This window comes from Rhipicephalus microplus, chromosome 2 (genome assembly GCF_043290135.1).
Source record: "Rhipicephalus microplus isolate Deutch F79 chromosome 2, USDA_Rmic, whole genome shotgun sequence".
NCBI classification, from domain to species: domain Eukaryota; kingdom Metazoa; phylum Arthropoda; class Arachnida; order Ixodida; family Ixodidae; genus Rhipicephalus; species Rhipicephalus microplus.
Window position 1 is genome coordinate 225,381,622 of NC_134701.1, and position 20,019 is coordinate 225,401,640.

A 20,019-nucleotide genomic window follows, 5' to 3' on the forward strand; every position below is an offset into this window, starting at 1 on the left:
CCTTTCTAAAACCAAGGAGGTTACGCCCAGCAAGTATAACGTAGCAACCCTTTCTTGTCAGATAGTGCTCAATGTATATGCCAATGACTGCTAATGGGGAATGAGAGACAGGAGAATTCGACTTTTAGTTAACGTGCACGTTGCGAATTTTTTATTGTTCAGCAACGCACAGGAGAAATCTCCCACCAGCGCCACCTTGCAGGTCAAAGCATAAGACATGTTACGAACTACGACGAGGGACGAACGGGTGCCACTTTAAGAAGCTTCGCCCCGAAAATACATTGCGAGAAACCCATAGCTTGCGCTAACAGTAGAAAAGAAGTGAATTTTGTGCTTTCTTGATACCGTGACTCTAACTGCTGAAGGCAATGATAATCATGTTGGTAACTGTGAAGCAGTTTAAACATCATGGCTGCTCAGGAATTTGGGAGGAGAGACTACACACAACGCAGTGACAGCGTTGCCTTGGTGTTCATTTCAGATATTATCTATTTCTACATTTACACAAAATGTCCAGGTTTGTTAAGCATTTAAGCAAACGTTATGTCCTATTCATCAACCATCCAGATAAGATACACGCAAAACAAATGGAGCTTAAAAGTATTTGCTTACGTGTCAAGCCCCTCTTTCGCTATCGCGTTTAAAACAATTGTCATCAATGTGAATCTTTGATTGATTTGTGGGGTTTAACGTCCCAAAACCACCATTTGATTATGAGAGACACCGTAGTGAAGGGCTCCGGAAATTTTGACCACCTGGGGTTCTTTAACGTGCACCCAAATCTGAGTACACGGGCCTACAACATTTCCGCCTCCATCGGACAATGTGAATCTTTGTTACTCTAACCTAGGCTAACCCGGAGGGTCATCACGCTATTTTTGCGAGGGCAGTATTCATACAAAAAGCTAAGTGTCCCAGATCCTCTTGATGTTATAAAAAAATACAGACTTAGTTTGCGATTTGTTAAGATTAGGAAACTAATTTAAAGGTGCTTTATTATAAATGAAGTACACACTAGTGAGGGCACAAGGGTCAGATATATATTAATCGCTAAAAAAATACGGCATAAAAAAAAGGTTTGCTACTCTACACTAGGTGAGTGAGTGCGAGAAGAAACAAAATAAACAAGGAGAGAACAGGTGATGCAGCTGCCTCTTACACAGTTAAAGTGAGTACCGATGGTTAAGCTTACGCTTTGACCGTTAAGTTTATGGAGGTACACGCTTTTACACCGGCGCTCTTGCGTAAAAACTTCATTTTTAGCCGTCGTGGTTCAACAGGCTCATCGCGGCAATGAACAATGTTCATACGTTTTTCACAAACCGCGCCCAATCACAAAAGAAAATAAAACGTGATGTGGACAGTACGACACGTCGTAGGTGTACAGTGCAAGGCCACGTTGTATATATTTAAAAAAAGGACGCCAACGTGGTTAGTGGTCGGCGTTTGTGCCATAACATGTGTTCCTGAGTTTGATACCTGCTGTGAGTGATAGAACAGTGTGACAAAACTGCACGTGTGAGCCGTGGCGTTTTATAATTACCGCCTGATTGTTGTCACAGCGTGCACGGCAGTGGGCGGCGCTAATGTTTTCGTAAGCGACAAAGCGACCGATCTGTGCCTCTTGCTTGTGAAGAAATCGCTTCTGACTTAGCTTACAAAACGAGCCATGGTCCTTGCCATCACTCATCGACAGAAGTTGAGGTCGTGCCATGCGTGCAAACTGCAGATTTATTTTCAGAACATTAGAGGTTAGGTGGTGAACATTTTTGTATAGTGCACTACCTAACAGTAACCTCTAGATTATTAATAATAAATTATTAGTCCGATGTGTAGACCGAAAGCTAAAAGGAGGTGCACTTTGCCCCGATCATGTGAAATAAACTGAAAAGGTAAGTAAAAGCTTACAGTGTATACGTTTTGAAACCTCGCGCAACAAGTTCTACTGAACGTAGAACCTATTATCGTGCTAAAATGAAAAAGAAAGAACTAGCAAATGAAGGCTCCGACTCAAGTCTGCGCGTGCGCAGTTAGGGAATAAAACAGTACAACATAACGCAACCTTTTAATTGATTTTTTTTTTCAAGCATTTTATGTGATATGTTGCCACGTTGTCGCCAGGATCAGCAGGTGAAGAAGTCATGGAACAAAAAATAAATATAATATTTCTTTATAATTTTATAATAAATATAATATAATATAATAATAAATAAATATAATATAATATAATACAATATTCACTATACTATGTCAACTTTATTGCGCGCGTACAAGAACACATCGTTCCAAAGACTGACACGAAACACTGTCGCAAGCCACGAACACATTGTGAATCATTATAATTTCAGTAAGGACGGAACATACAAAAGCGTAAATTTCCGGCTGTCTCACAAGCTACAGTTGGTGCGGACTTATGTGTTAAAAGAGGTGAATGCTTTACGTTGTGGTGAATCAATGGCTGGGCAGCTCGGCTGCTGACTCGAAGTTCGCGGCCTCGATGCCGGCTATGGCGGTCATGCATTTTGATGGAGGCGATATAGAAGAGGTCCGTGTACTTTGCAATGTCATCGCACGTTACAGAACACCGGATGGTCAAAATTTCCTGAGCTCTCCACTATGGCGTCTTTCATAATCATATCGCGCTTTTGGGACGTAAAACCCCAACTCTTATTATTACTGTTGTTGCACGTTCGGGTAACTGTTTTTACTATTTTGTCCTTTTTTTGTTCCCCATCGTCCGTTCTTCCTAATAATTACTTCTAACCATTACAAGCGTAGTGCTCCACTCTGCGACGTTCACTTGTGTGTGTGCTCGCGGTTGTGTTTACTTTAATTTTTTCCCTAATTTTGCATATGTTTAACTATATCTGTCTGTTTACACTCGCCTGTTCCTTCCACCCAGCCCAATGTAGCATACCCGATAATAACTTCTGGTTTATTTCCCAGCCTTCCTCTCTCTCTCTCTCTGTCTCGTCAAGCGTAGATTTATGGAAGATATTACCAAGAACAAATACTAATGAAAATTATAGTAATCTATGCAAAATATGTTGCTACAAAGGGAAAAAGTAGGCAAGTGAAGCTGCCTCTGATTGGCTGATAAACAAAAAATAATAATATATTTGACGAAGCCCAGGTCATTGGCACTACCTCTGTTGTCAACAAGATCGGCCAATCAACGCCACGGATTAAAATAAGGTGAATAGAAGTGAACCAAGACAACGCTTGTCTAACGTACGAGTTTTGGTGGCATGCCCTCGCTTTTATCGTTACAACGGCCGCTACAACTTTGAAGCCGCGAAAACCATCAGCCATGTCATCAAACGTCAGGATGTAAACAACGTGGTCCCAAGCGTCGTTAAGCAACAACTCACCGTGACATCGCCTGCCTCAGTCCAACGAGAAGGGCTGTAAACGGCCCGGCCAGTGATCTTTTTCAGTACACTAAAAGGCTCGGCGATGCGTCCAGGACACCCAGTGAGGGCACCTGCCGAAGATTAAACGCATTGCTACAGAACGTGCTCGTAGGTAACGGCGCGCTTTAACTTCTCACTCGTGCTGTGAAAAGCTTGACCGTAGCAAGCAAGCGTCGCACCTAATGCAATGTATCGTCCATTGCGTTAAACGGCAATCACTGATAGTTTGCTGCGCTGTTAATCAGGGTTTATTAACGTATTCGGTTAATACCTCAAGAACTCTCGTTTCGTGTGATAAAAGCAAAGAATTATTGCAAATTAACCAGAGCTTAGCAAGGATTACAACCTCTAAATTACTGGTATGTTGGTCATCGCTGCTCTTAAAAACAGCTATTTATTGGTGCGCGTGGCTTTGTGCAAGATAGACTCTTTCTGAAAATAGAACACAGTATTTTACAGGAATTCAACGTAAACTTGTGAAAGGAGATGTTGAAGCGTGCCACATTGGGTGCATGACAGTAATGTTTTTCCTCGGTGTTTCTACTGATTCTTGGTTTTATAACGTGCGTGCAGTAATTGATTGCGCTCCCATTCAAGGTGCTGTCATGAAAATAGTGTTTGTCCCTTACATGTGTTTTTAACTAGCTACAATAAAACTTAAGCACTGGCATTTTTGCACGATACAGAAACTTACTATCCGACTTCCACTTTCTCATACTTCTATAAATGATATAGCTTTTAAATTAAAGAAGAAAAAGATTTGAGCAGTTCAAAAGCTAAGAATGTTGACCTCACTGCTATCGTGTTTTACCGCGGTGCTACAGATACCGCAGAACACATCGACGCAATATAAGCCGTTGGTAACGAGGCACAACAGTGTCAACCCATATATCGTTATTTGTTTTGTAAAATACATGAAGTATATATAACCAAAATGTACCCTCTGAAATGCAGCTGCGCCCCGGCTCCTGAATTGTTAATTCGTCCAGCTCGACCTTCAACGCGCCTTCATGACCCGACGCGACGCGACATCCCGTTCACGTGACTCGTTTCGCGTTCCATCTCCGAATTCGTCTGCGGGCGTTTACAACTCTCAGCGCACGTTTTGTGCCTACAAATCAGCGTCGTCACCGAAATCCCATTCGACACCCCCAGAAGAACGACATATAAAGACAAGCTAGCGTGCAAACAAGCTAACAAAAACGAGTGAGGCACGTTTGCTTAAACGAGTGCAAAGCTACAGCTACCAAATGGCGTAAGACACAGCGAAGGAAAAGGAGACGTTTAGGAAGGGAAGGCAACAGGCGAGTAAAAAACAATGCGGATGGAAGGGGGCGAATCGAGACACGAGGAGCGACGAACATCTCTCCTCCTCGTTCCGCTCCCCTTTATCCTTACGCTCCTTTTTATCCTCCTCTTAATTCGAAGCTGCGAGGAAATGCTCCGAGACACGCAGGCACGCGCGGGAGAGAGAAGGGCGCTCGTGCGCGCGCGTTCGAGCGAAGGTTGAGAAAGGATGGTGCTACGTCACTCGGCCTCCGCTTCGTCAGATTGGTCAAGCGTGAAGCGCGGCGGCGAGGGTGAGAAGGACGCGCGTCGCGCCCGCGTTCGCGGAGGCGATCGAGGAAGGGGTGGGGAGCGCGCGTTCGTTATAAAGCGGGGCGCCGATCGCGAGTTTAGGGCACGCGGTTGTTTGCGATTGTACACACCATACAGTTGAAGAGGCATTCTCTTACTACTCTCCACCTCATCACTCCACTGAAAAAAGTCGAGACTTCGCCAACCAGTTTGGGACGGCCCTTCTCCGTTGACGCAGGCGCAGCCTTGTCCTCTTCCAACCACCGGTTGCAGCGACGACGACGCCAGAGATGGTCACCACTACCCAGTGCAAGTTCCTGGCCGCCCTTGCTTTGGTCCTGCTGTGCTGCGCCATGGTCACCACCAACGCTGACTATACCGTGGACGAGTGAGTACTAAATCGAATACTCGTACGGCATTTCATTTGAATAGGTCTTTAAATTGAGGGCAGATTTTCAAAAAAAAATAATGGATCGAGAGGAGCCTGACAGCAAGCACGTTGGTAGAGTCTGTAGATTCAACTACGTGCTTCCAGTGACCAAGATCTATAAGTTTACCAACAGCACATATAAGAAGGTTCTCGATAATATATCTAACCCAAGGTGCTGCGGTGACCAGGTTTTGTTGATAAATAACGAAACAGTATTTGCTTGGTGCGCCATTGTAAATAAACAGTGGGAAGGAACGTGTGATATTGTGCCAGTGATCAATGCTTCTGCTTTACTTGAAGTTCTAGTTTTTGTACTTAACTGTAACTATTTTACTTAGAAATGACGGCAGTTTAGAGCTCATCGTTTTTCGCAAATTGCTGCTCGTGATCATTTTTTCAGTGCACTCTGTCTAGTAGGAGAGGCGAAAAAAGTTGTAGGCGAGATGAACTTTCAGACACCTTTGTCGGACACCAGTTAGCACGAGCTTAATAAACCGGATTTGTTAGCTCGCCGTAACCGTTCCTCACAGATAGGAACATCGTCACGAAGTTCTATCACTGCACTAGTTCTAAAGAATGCTGTCGCACGGAAGCCCCACACATATGCAGGGTCTTTGCTAGTGAACTTCCCGTACATCACCGTGCTACAGGTGGTTTGAAAAACCTGATCACCCTTCCCGGAAACAATATTTTTCTGGGCTGTTGTACTTACACTTCTATTAAAAACATTGGCTTGTATTCCTTAGAACGTCTTACCTAAACATTTTAGTTACATAAATTTCCGATGGAGGCGGAAATGTTGTAGGCCCGTGTGCTCCGATTTGGATGCACGTTAAAAAACACCAGGAGGTCGAAATTTCCGGAGCCCTCCACTAGGGTGTCTCTCATAATCATATGGTAGTTTTGGGACGCTAAACCACATATATCAATGATGTCAATCAATTAGTTACATAAAGTTCCAGCCAATCACAATGCGGGGTGAGGCCTTCTGACTAAGGGGAAGACGCACTTGCGAAATCCATCTTTTGTGAATTCGGCCACCTATGCACTGCTATAATATTGTTCTGGTTTTTCATTTCCTCTTGCTTTTTTTTCGAACTCCGAACTTCTAAATTGAAAGTATTTCACCAAAACGCGTTGTTTGGAGACTTCGCGATCAAGTGATCCCTGCTTGGACATTTTGGCTTATTGTCTCAATGTTATTCTGTGATCATCAATAGAAACACGTTATAAAATGTTTGCATGCAGGAAGAAATTAACAATATTTTTCGCTTGTGTTTAGTGAACGCGCATGTTAATGGCTATGCATGCATATTTGCCAAGTCTTGCTGTTATTCAATACAAAGGTTTAGCGAATCACGCTTGGACTAATCCTTTGAAGAGTTTTTTTTTAACAAGACATGCTGTAAAAAAAATATTGGGTATTAATTTTGACTCACTGGTTTGCCAACAGCAATGACTTGAAAACACAAGTTCGATGATAACCCAAAAAGGTCGCGTTTGGGCCAAAAGCAAAAGTTCATACAGCACCTTACGTGTATGGCGACAACACAGGAGGTAAAAACCTGTAAACTACTAAAGATACACTAGTTATTTTTCAATGTTTGAAATTAATATCAGGTTTGTACATCCATGTTGTCCGTACGAATGGGGACAAGTACTTTCGCTGGAAATCAAGTGCACGGCATACAGCAAAAAAAATTCTCGAACCTTGAACTGACAAAATTGTGGCTCACCTTTCAACAAAACATTGCTTCTTATTCGCGTAACAGTGTTCTGCACGTATAACATCGCCCATCTCCTTCAATAAATTACATCTCAGAGACTTCAAAGCTAACTTTTCTACCCTTTAAAGAAAGCATTTAATATTCTTCCATTTCTCGGGACAATAGACAAACATGGTTCCGCCACTACCGCAAGTTTAGGTAAATGCACAACGCACAAACGGCAGTAGCTGTCGCCACATAAGCAACCTATCAAGTGCAACGCACACACAATTATGATACCACTGAACAGAAACCTCTCGAGTGTTGTTCGTCCTTGGCTGCAGTCGGCGCCTTCGCCCACCGGAAGTGTTTACTTTTGCACACTTGTGTTTGTTTGTGTGTGTGTATGTGTGTGTATGCGTGCGTGCGTGCGCAGTTGTGAAGCATAGAAATAAATTGGAACCAGGTTCGCGCACGTTTTCATTGGCAAGTGTGTGTAGCCACTGGTCGGCCGCTGTCACTAATGACACGTCATGAACTCGGGACTTGCGCACCACCGCTACAATAGGTGGCCATAGTGCCGCAGCGATTTTCGAAGATTTTTGACTGCTACCAGGTTAACTGAACGGCTATGACATTGAACAAGGAACTGTTACTGCGTCGGCGGCATCGATGGTGAACTTTGTAACAAGCAGGAAACAAAACCTTAACTGTCCCTTCTATTTCTCTTCCAATTGAACTTTCCCCTCCCCTCTCCCAATACAGGGTAGTCAAACAGACTCAGTGCTCGTTGAGCTTTTCGCCTTTCGTTTATCGTTCCCCTCCTCCCCCTCAGCATCAGCTTTGAACCATGTCTTTAGAATGATCCAATCGTAGGGAGAATTTTATTGCGATGGCAATTATGTGGACACTCTCGGTTCGATTTCGTCCCCGGCGTCGGCGTCGACGTTGGAGTCGATTTCATGCACCGTATAAAAAAAATCCAGCAAAGGACACTCAAAGGACACTATATATGTATACGGCGCGCGAAATTGAACGTGGGACCTCCGCGTCGTGAATTCGAGGCGTTCACCACTGAGCTATCGTTGGTTACCTCTTCGTACGTACAAACGGCAAGCTATTCATATTTACCACTTACCTCTGTGGGGGAACTATAGTGTTTTCAGCATTACCATCAAGATGGCGCAGTGAACGCGCGGCGTCTCTAATCTCTCACGCGTACTTTGGCCCACGAAGAGAATAAGGGGGTGTAACCCCAGTCGCGCGCCCATATCTTGTAGTCGGGAGGATCGTACGCCTCGTACGCATTCTGTTGTAGTTACCGGGCGCACAAAGGTCACTGCAATTGTTGCACATCTTCCGTTTGCGAAAAGGGCGCGCTTTTCAGACAGGGCGAAGTAACAACTGAGACGCTTATGTGCGTTCATCTGTACTTGTGAGTACGTTGTGTGCGTCATTTGCGCGTCATTTGCGCGTCATTTGTGCATTAGAAACGCGGGGCACGTTTCAATATGCTTGCCGTTCTGCGCGTTACCTTCAAATTTGTTGCTATCGCGTTAATTGTTTCGCCTTTGCAGCAAAGCTGTGACTTTTTATGAACTTCAGCCCTAGTTTATAGGTATGACAGTAAGCGATATTCGTGTGAAAACAAGACAGAAGTTCATTACTTTACATGAATACTTCAAGAGGTGTGAAAAAAATCTTTGAAGACAACTGCCTTGAAGAAGACACAACGGCTTGTCGAAATCCTACCCCCAGCGACCCACCCTATCCAAGGATTTTTCCACAATTAATGCGAGTACAGTCATACGTTTGCATACAGCGAATAATCGCCCATATCGAGACAAATGAGAACAGCAAAATGCAGCACAAATGCTGTGGCAGAATTGGTGTACTGCCCATAACCTGTGGCACGTGCTGCCAAAGGTGCCCGCTTTAACATCAGATGTTCTCATATAGGCAACACCGTAGAAGGACGACGGTATAACTGCGTACAGGTTCACCGTACAGTTTGACGGAAAGACGAGTCAGCGTCCCTTTACAAGGTAGGTTACTTCCAACCCGATTAAGCTTACAGGTGCACAGAGGTCGCACCCACACATACACTGAAGGGTTATTTACGACTATTAGTCTAACTTTCATGACAATAATGCTAGCAATCTCTGCCAAAAATTAACCTAAAGTGTTTCACTTGACATCAAACGCAGCTGCTGAACTATTAGCCGTCAGGAATGCTCTCCATTTTATCATCAAATAAACACCTAATTTATGGCCTTTCATTTGTAATTGCAAAGCAACTTTCCAAAGTTTACTCACCACTTTACATAATGATTTACATTAGCAATATGTTGCATTAATCAGGGAAGCCCGCAATGAAGCGAATGCATGACCGGCCCATCTTCGCGCAGATGCTGCTGGAACACCATCCACATTGCTCGATGTCCCGCATGGCAATTAAAGTACTTTAGTGTTTTCAAGGACAACAGGCCTTTGTGAACGCCTGTGACTATTGTGAAGTGTCACCATTACATACATGGCAGCGCATTATTGAACATTTCTTTTTTTTTTGCTCCTCTCTCTCTGTGCCTCTCATATTTCCATTACCCTTACCCTCCTCTCCCAACGTAAGGTAAACACCAGACTACTATCCGGTTAACCTCCCTGCCTCCTTTCCTTTGTACTATTTCCCGCAGAAGTGGTAGGAAAAGGGTTAAATACTAATATTTCATACCTGTCTGTTTATGGGGGCCTCCCGAGCAGGCGCAACGGGCCGACCTGCCAACGATGACGTGGCCGGTGTAGCCATAACCCTTTCAGGATATGACGCAGCGAAACGGCTTATGCTATCCCCTCATCTATAACGGTTGACTCATGGAATTCATCTTACATTTGCAAGCCCGTGCACGCCAGCATAATTTAATCTTCAACTAAGTATCCCACCCAAACTGTCACGTGTCTTCACCTGCTAGCCCTTCCATGGCTTGGCGAGCACTTCCGAAATTATTACTCCTTCACTATTGGAATGACTCGCAGTCCATTGTGGGAACTCTGTGGGTGCAGCGAACCACGTGCACACCCTATCGGCCCAGTTTTAACGGCGCCTATACATTAATTCTCAAAGAGCAGCGCTCTCGGTCGTAGTAAGTCAGCTTGGCCCCATAACAGAAATCTCATGGTGCTGGCCTACCTGACCTTCAACGCCACTCGCTATGAAGGCGTTTGATGAGGTTTCTTCGAGAAACCAGACTGAACAACCAATAGGGTCTTTTTATTGGCTATTCTGGTGTATACTACTTAAACAGTGCTACTCACATGACATTTCGGCATCGTCAGAAACTCTTTCACCCTCACATTTGTTGGTACATGCTTCCCCTTCCCCGAATACGGGGGAGTCGGGGAGTCAACTCTAGACCATCCTGCGGTTAACCTCTCTCTCTATCTCTGGAGTCCTCTAAGAAGCCACTAATTCAAAAAAAATAGCCGCTTCACAACCTGAAAAGACCGGATGGTGACCTCGCCCTTGAAGAAGTGACCAATGCTTCCAAAGGTACGAAAAAGGAACGTTGGCGCACGTTGGCGCACGTTGACGCTTTCGTCAAACTGGCAATCTCGCGAAGACTAAGCGCTCGTCAAAGGGCAAAATTTTTCTAGGGATATCTAGTTGCAGAATGGCTCATAATACGAAAAATATCGATGGGCGTGAAGCCGGCGCCACTCTGCTTTGGATCTGTGAAGGTGAAGCCATGCGAACTAAGCTGCCCCATTGAAATTCGCACGGGCTGCGCCTGCTCGCAGCCAGATTGCTTTTGCGGGTTTCGTTTTGCCTCGCATACGTGCAAAAATATTAACGCATTTCAGACATGTAGCATTAAAAAAAAAGTTGACATCACCTTTTAGATTGCGAACGTATGAAGTAATCGAAATTATGAAATTTGATTCCACATGCTCGTGTTTATGGGAATTAGTTCGTGTGCTCAAGAAGAGACACTGACAGCAGAGCTGACGACATCTGGCTCGTCTCGCAAACGGCCGCTACAGAACTTCATATTCGACGAACACTCGCTTTCTTCCACTTCTCGAATTGCCCGAGCATTGCCCTGAAAACATTCTAGACGTCACGTACTTGCACCTTATGGTTAATGGAAAGTCTTCAAGATTACGTGGGGCTATAACGGGCGAGTGAACATTGGTTCCATCTAGGTACTTGATTAACCTCCTCTTTAGGCATGTGAAGTAGAGCTAACACAAAAAAATAAAAGCTGCAGTTGACGTCACCAAATCGGGAGCCACAATTTTTTTAGGTATTTTTCTAATATATTCGTCCCTTGTTATGGGATTTTGCCAAGCCAGCACTCCTGTTATTGTCGAGAATAGCCGTTTAATCGAACGAGTCCCGAAAAACGAATTGCGTCGCAGATAAATAAGTGTCATAAAATTTTGCCTGAAAGCCTCGAACGTTGGACTGGACTATTTTGTTTTATTTTTTTTATTATTATGAAAGTGTTTTATGCCAGGGTCTACCATCATTTGACAGACATATTTCCGTCATGAATATGGCGTTAGTAGAATGCACACTAACGGGTCAGGATTAGAATAAACGTTGAGGAAATGCTTTATCACCAGGAATCGAACCCATTACTTCCAAGCTCACTGTATTAGGTGCCTGGCACTCCAACTATGCCACCGACGCACATGCACGAGGGTCCACAAAACCCTTAAATCTATCACGCATTCCTTCTCGCGGTTGGCTTCTACTTGGCGTGGCTAGGCAGGACGGGGTGGTGCCGCCATCTGTGAGTAGTGAAGTGAAGTATGCGTCATGACACTAACGAGTGTTGATAGGGAGCGATTCGGCGACAAAATGATATTTCTTTAGCACAGCTCAGTTTGAGCGTGAAGAAAAGATGCTATGCAGTCAAGAAGGGGAAAAAAAGCAGACGACAGTGTGAGCGCCAACTTCAACCTCTTGTTTATTTCGTACCCTTACAACACAGTATTCCACGTGACTCCGCACACATGACAAAACCGTACAAGTGTGGCGCAGCGCACGTTACCAAGGAAATCTAGTTCTGATCTGATCTCAAGTTAACATTCCTATATAACCGATTCACAGCACACACTCCAGAAAATTGAGTTCTTTTTCAGATAAGGCCACAGGCGGCGTACTCCCACACAGCATCGTGCATTTTGCGATAGCGTTTACCTCAACAATTTCCTGCGTCAACTGGTAGCGACTGCGGCCCAAGATGACATACTAGTCAAAGAAAGGATTCCATCCACACTTATTACAATGCGTATTCAGGAAACCACCAGAAGAAATTTTGTTTTTTACATTGTAAGAGTGCTCGCTAAAACAGTTATTAACACACCTACCAGTCTGTCCTATATGTAAACTACGCCACACGACAGGGGGAAGATGTAGACGACAGCTAGGGCGCATTCAACAAGCTTAGTTACATGCTTCTTTCCACAGGTTGGTTGTACCTCCTTCTTGGGGTTCGTAAGCTTTCACAGACGTTTTACATTCCGCAGGTCGTGGGTTCAAATCCCGGCTGCGGCGGCTGCATTTCCGATGGAGGCGGAAATGTTGTAGGCCCGTGTGCTCAGATTTGGGTGCACGTTAAAGAACCCCAGGTGGTCGAAATTTTCGGAGCCCTCCACTACGGCGTCTCTCATAATCATATGGTGGTTTTGGGACGTTAAACCCCACATATCAATCATCAATCAGACGTCTTACATAGCACACGCGTTGTGTGTTGCCTTGCTCTCTCTTTGTAATACTTGCGAACAATGTATGTCATTAAGCAAGTACCAACTAGGCCAAAAATCAGTCGTGTTCTACTACACTAGCTTTAAAAATGATGATCAAGCGCACACATTAGCTGAAGCGCTTAGTCATATGCTAGAAAGGTACGAAGGTGTGGTTAAGGTTCTTGCGGTCAAACAGCCTCGTTTCATGGCTATCATAGTCCTGTGTTTTAGTATGTGCGTGTGTTTTACGCTTTCTCTCATACTTTTTTTGCCTAAACTTCTGCCTACCCTTACCCCTTTCCCAGTGTCGTTGCCAACCGAATTTTTATCTCCTGGTTAACCTCCAGCTAGCTAGCTAGCTTTAAACTTATACTAAAACAAAAACAGAAACAACGTAAACGTACTTACGGCTTTAAGTTCAATTTGTAGATGACTACTGGCATGAAAACAAGCGGACTGTCGCAATCTTTTACCCGATGTACATGTCATACGCTCAATTCGGGCGCTTACCATTTTGTCTGAAAGTATACATGGCAATTTTTTTTTGCGTGTTACGGCGGTGGATACAGCAGGCGTCACACAAACTGGAGAGCCAGAACATCTGCGTCCGGTTCATATGCCCCCCCGTATTTGCAGAGTACTCCGAAGATCACTCGGACAGTTCCCGCATTAGATATGTACACGCATTTTATGTAAAACGCGCTGATGAAAACATCTCTTATTGGCCCACTGAGCGAAGCGATTAAAGTGTGCTGAGAATGCCACACACACTGTACACGTACCCCTTCACTGTAAAGCTGTCTGCACTGGTATTCAGCCAGATGGGAACGCTAATGAGCATCTCGTGTCTTTGTTTTGCGTTGATATTCACTTGTGAATGTAATAGAATTAATGGGGATGCATGTTCACCGTTTTGCCAAGCGCTTGATCGTGATGGCAACGCAGACTGTTGGGGTGTGGAAGCAATGAAGAAAATTAACACCTTTTTTGTACTTTTTCGTGTAAGGTGATGAAAGCAATAGTACATTCAAAAGATGACTGGGTTCTTTTTACGGAAGTGAGTAAAGGAAAAGGGAGATACGAGAGCGAGGAAAAAGACAAGCATTTCAACAAGCTCAGAAATACTACAATGTCACGATAAACTGCGGAACACCCAAAAACGGATTGGAGAAGTTTGAAAGTTGAAATCACATAGACGACTTCAAAGCCAGGTCCTCTTGTGCGGTATACGACATCGCTCGTCACTTGCGATAAACACAATTTGTTTACGGCTGCTTATGCAAGTGAGCGATCTTTGTGAATTTCAACAATTAAGAAGAATGTGGCTCAATATAGAAGTATTACAGGTGAAACGCCATCGTTGGCATCCCAAGCTGAAAAAGTAGCGAGATTATTTTCATTTTTTACTGCATTCAACACCTTTTAAAAGATAAACACAACTGTAATGCCTGCCTTCGCAAAATAGTGTGAGGAGGTTGTATGAACTATTTTGACGTGAGGAATGTTTACAGCAATTTTTTTTTATTTCGCATAGCTCGGCCCTGTTCAGTTTTGTTACCCCTTTCCTATCTGTTCGAACAAATTGCTTCATTTTTTTTTATAAATTTGGCGTGAGACTAGGCAGTACACAGCCGACAAGCCAGACTTCAATGGCGAAATATAAATTTATGTGTATATTTGTGAATACGATCTGAAAAAAAATACTTGACTAGAAATTCAATCTCGACCGAATGTATTTCAGCGTCTGGTGTTGGTTTAACGGACGAGATGCTTGAATGCATTTGTCGCCAATATATATATACAGACACGGGAGCACTGGATGCCTAAATTGATAATATACCCTGTATTCCTTGTAGTAGCGAGCCACTACTGCATACTGAGCGCTGGCATAATAAATCGAAAAATATTTTCATTGAGGTTATTGCTGTTGTGTTTTGCGACCAGTCAATGAGCAGTAAAAATGCCAGAGAAAGAGTTTTCGAGGTGTTTAGAGTTGATGATACAGCGCGAATGTGTGAGCCAGCGCCGTTCTCTACAGTATGCCTGCTTTTGAGCTCACACTATTCTATCGCATCTTTTAAATTCAAATGTCTTTGACATTTTGTATTACAGCAGAACGTTGGGAAAGTTGGTAATCTATTGTGACGACGAACTGCGTGTACAGACCTTTATTCCTGGTGTTCGTGAACAGTTGGTAGTATAGCAATGTTCTGAGTATGTTGTTTGTTCCCTCCCCCACTTATATATATCTATCTATATATGTAATGTATTTATATTTATACCTTTTAAAGCTCCCTCAACTTTCTCTCCTGTTTAGGGCACTTCTCTGGTTATTCTGGAGTCGCTAATCTGTCTAGCGTTTTTATGCTCCTACTACTTTGAATAATTCAGTCATTTTGTGTTAATAATTTCATTGTGGCCAACATCAGTGCAACCATAGCGACCAAGCCTCGGTTTTTGGTATGAGGTTGGTAACGTTCTTGCTTCGATGTGGCAATGTTTTTTAAAGGTTGTCAAACAGATGTAAGTATGGAAGAAGCGTTAACAGCTTTAACTATACGTATATAAATTGGTATATATAGGTAAATACACTTGTGTGACGGCTTTCTGTGTTTTTGTATTATGTCTTGTCACGATTTCATAATAATGGATACGCACTAAGTCACTAAACTGTCAATTGTATGCCCCGCCGCCGTGGTCTAGTGGCTAAGGTACTCGGCTACTGACCCGCAGGTCGCGGGATCGAATCCCGGCTGCGGCGGCTGCATTTTTGATGGAGGCAGAAACGTTGTAGGCCCGTGTGCTCAGATTTGGGTGCACGTTAAGGAACCCCAAGTGGTCAAAATTTTCGGAGCCCTCCACTGCGGCATCTCTCGTAATCATATGGCGGTTCTGGGACGTTAAACCCCACATATCAATCAATCAAACTGTCAATTATACTTCTCCACCTTGTTCAGGTTGACATTCGCTTTTTTTAAAAATTTCTTAGTACCCTATATAAACGTAAGCTGATAATAGTGGTGGCAATGTAGACACGACTTTGCTTCATATCCAATAGCATACTTGTGGATCAACTGTGGATCTCCATTTATACGCTGAAATGATCTACCAGAGAGGCCCATCAGACGTTGTAATGTGGAGCGACACGATCAGCGAAAAACGTGACCGATCTGAGAGCGAAAAGCATTAGCGAGAGTGATGCGAGACAACTAGGAGGGTCATATTTTTCGGCCACGCGCAGTGTGGTGTGCCGACCTCGTGAGTACCAAATCGGCCACGTCGAGATCCAACTTCGGATGCGTATATCTCCCATTTCGGAGTTCTGATCGAACCATCACAGGTACGTACCCGATTGCTACAGCAAGTCCGATCGCTTCATTGAGATCCCTTGCCGATGTTGTGTACATCACGAAGAAGTAAGCATTCGCCTTCGTGGGTTAATAGCTTCCAAATCATCATCTGAGTCAAGCGGGTCGTTTTGCAGGGTAATCGCTGCAGCCACGTTCCATCGGTCAACAGGTGGGTACGTGGCAGTATCAGTTGCTGGGTGAGCACTCGTTTATGAAGAGCCTCAGATGACCCATCAAACGCAAAGCTTGACCGTCGTCGGTGGTGCTAACGCAAACGAAGCAACCAGATTGCCTCGTGATGACGTCACAGATCACTGAAATTTTGTGACGACGTCATAATGATATCACTATAAAGTCATCACATAACATCATCACTTGGTCATAGCGGAGTCGATGACTGAGTCCTTGCAACAGGCAAGGTAACACGGAAAGCTTGCAATTCCTCCGATCTCGGAGGCAGTTCAAGCTCGTGTTACGTCTACGAAGTTTGCGGTAGAGGGGTGCTAAATACATCGACTGAGACGAAAAAAAAAAGAAAGAGAGAGAAGATAAACCTCGCCTCCAGTTTGTCTTATTCTAATTAATAAAGGACGCTGTCAGTTTTTTTTTTTTTTGTTGCTGTTATTGTATGATCCCGTACGATCTTTGTGTCACCGGTGGTATATCAAAATCGGTGCATTGGAATAGCTTTACCAAGGAAGCTTTGCAACTTCTAAATATAGAGACAGCTGGATGCTGGATGCTAGAGCATGCGAAGAAATAGCATCTGGAATGCTGTAATAATAACTAAAAATTGTACCATGTCTCTATAGAGGTAAGCATGAGTAGCATGCGAAGCCCTGCATGTGTCGACTTAGAGTTCCGTTCATCACGGGCACCTTGCCCGGTGTAAAGGCGTCCTTGCAAGTGGAGCCCACCATTGATTCACTGTAGCTGTCACTTATCTCGAACTTTTGTTGGAGCACGCCAAGTGGGTTCATCGCGCGTCTGCAGAATCTGGTTCCCCGACACCATTATGTGATTTCTGAGTGATCGTAAGGGGGAAAAGTCACAGCCTCTTACAAAGTCCCTCAGGCAGGCCCGAACGTGCTATCGCATGCCATCGCGTTCCACCTAAGACACAACGCGATCGTTTACCGCGCATCTGGGGAACCTCATTCCCCGACGCCATCATGTGATTGCTGAGAGAGTGTAAGGAAGAGAAGCGACAGCGATTTACCCAGCCTCTTACACAGACTGGAACGCGCTAGCGCGTAAGCACGTCTGGCCATGCTTGTTCAGTTCAGTTCAGTTTATTCATTCATTCAAAATACAAAATTCGTAGAATGTAGTATGCAGACGAAGGTCCCAAAGTCAAGCGACTGCAGTGGGACCCTCGAAGCTAGTGGACCTCGGCTAGCTAGTGGGCATGCGCCGTAGGGGCTCACGTTTAAAAGCTGGTTCGCGTCTAAAAGTCAATATACTTCGCAGCTACACTGGACCTAACTGAGAACATTTATCTGGAGCCTACTAACCATTCAACAGTCAATATTTAGGCATACACATTGTAGCCAGGTAATATATTTTAAATTGAAATGACGTATAGGTCAAGTTCCCGCATCTAAGGTGGCACTGGCTATTTCTTGACGCCTATCGAATGAAATAAAAAAGCCACACAAATCCCCATGCAAAGGACACAAAACATAACACAGACCTCCAACTCCACGTGTCCGCCGCATTGGTGCAGCGGTTACTGTGTACGGCTGCTTACTGCAAAGTTGCGGGTTTAATCCATGCCGTGACAGCCGCCTCTCGGTGGGGGAATCGTACAGAGGCTCGTGTACTGCGCGTTGTCGGTGCACGTCGAAAAACACCTGGTAGTCTGAATTTCTGCAGTTCGTTGTAATAATCAGGGAAACGCACACTGAAACGAATGCACAACCGGCACAATCCGTGCAGATGCTGCTCGAGCAGATTCCCCATCACTCGTCGGTCCGCAAGGCAATTAAATGACTTTAATGCTTTTCAAGGACAACAGGTCTTTGTGAACGCCTGCGAATATTGTGCAGTGCCACCGCCACATACGTTTTAGCGCATTCATTAATCAGTTGCGTCTCTTTTTTTCTCTGTCTTTCCCATTTTTCGACTCTCCTTTCCTTTTCCCCTTCCCCATCGTAGGCTGACCAACCAGACTGCCATCTGCTTGGCCTACCTGCCCTCTTCCTTTTGTATTAATTCACTATCACAATGAAGCATGATAAAAAGAATAAAATAATAATATGTCCGGATTGGCGGCGCAAACTGCCCACGGTATCGTCAGCAGTGTAGTGATGCCCATGTCGGGATAAGACACAGCAAAACGGCTAGCGCATGCCAGCGCGTTCTGATCAGGATGCAAGGCATTAATTTATCACGCGTCTGCGGAATCTTGTTTCCCGACACCATCCCGTTATGGCTGAGAAAGTGTGAGGGGAAGAGTCCACAGCGTCTTACCCAGTTCCTTGCACGCGCTAGAACCCGCTAGCGCGTGAGCAGTTCATGGCAGTGCGTGGACCAGCTGCTGCGCATGCGCAGTAAGAGTGGTTGCGCACACTCAATTGAACTCCGCCATAAGCTGCTTCGCATCTAAAAGGGGTGCGTTGGTGGTTATATTACGCCCAGCGAGCTATCAAAACGGCAGTTCAGCTCTGCACTTGAGTGAAGTGTGGTGATGGTGACTTGGGTGTAGAATCACTCATAAGTTTTAGTGGAACAGTGTATGAAAATAAATGAACCTGTCGATAAAGATTAGCTTTCTGAAAAACGTCTACTATCGCCAGTTAGCGTTACCAAAGAAAGCTAGATGAAAAATAAAAAGAAGTGAAATGTCTTCCTTGAATAAAAGTGGCGATCTCGGTTTGTGCACCTCCTTCAGAGTCTTATTATAGTATAGGCAGATTCTTCTAGGGTAGCCCCTCTATGATGTCACTGAAATAGTGATTAATCATTGGAAGTATCTTCACGACGCAGAACTTCCCGACGCCTTTCACAACTAGTTCGTAAGTTATAAGGCAGCAACATATTGCGCCTGTTCACTTAAAAGCACATCGTCTCGTGTTCTTCGCCTCGCTTCTTTTTTTTCTTGTTTTAACTAATTCAGCCTCCTCGGAACTCGCCTACATTGGCGCTGTTCTCGAATTTCGCTACACTTCAGTATTCTGGCCAGAACTGCATCTTCATCTATATCCATCGCAGTACACTGTGCTGCGCGTCAAGTGGCTTAACAAACAAAAACGAGCACCTCACGTACTATTTTACTTCGTTCCTGAAATACTCCTCATGATACCCCTAAACTTTACCGTGAACGAAGATACTTTTGATTCAATGATACACCTTTCTTCTCTCTTTTCGTCCATTCAAGAGCCCTCTCTTAATGAAAAACGGTACACCGAAATTTAAGCTATTGGCATTACGTAACTCCACAAGACTATCCATCTTTTTTTGTTCGCTCCATTTTTTTCCTTCACATCATTAGTTCCTACTACACTTTTCCGTGAGCAGCCACCTCAACAATTTTCATTCTTCAAACACCCCTCCCCCCCCCCCTTACGTACCCTACAGTCTTGAAATGAACGAAAAGAAATACACAAAGCCTAAAAAATCCTAGTTAACCGTTTGCGCTCAAAGTCATCTGACAGCAATAATAATTTCCAGTGATGAACGACGTCGCCAAAGCACAAAAGCATTCAACATAGCTCGCTTTTTTTTTCTCAATTCATATATCGCAATTTTTCGCCGGTGCTATAATCGGGCTCGGCTTCAAGGGGTACGAA

At 44.3% G+C, this 20,019-nt stretch overlaps 1 protein-coding gene across 3 annotated transcripts in view; it reads left to right on the forward strand.

The window, feature by feature from the left end:
• Positions 1-20,019, forward strand: part of LOC119170369 (uncharacterized) — a 218,354-nt gene that overhangs the window by 142,574 nt on the left and 55,761 nt on the right. For all 3 annotated transcript variants that reach the window (XM_075876492.1, XM_037421510.2, XM_075876497.1), the window contains exon 2: positions 5,230-5,379. In XM_075876492.1, coding sequence (XP_075732607.1) covers positions 5,282-5,379 — 98 coding nt within the window. In that variant the 5' untranslated portion in view covers positions 5,230-5,281. The remainder of the gene's footprint in view (positions 1-5,229; positions 5,380-20,019) is intronic.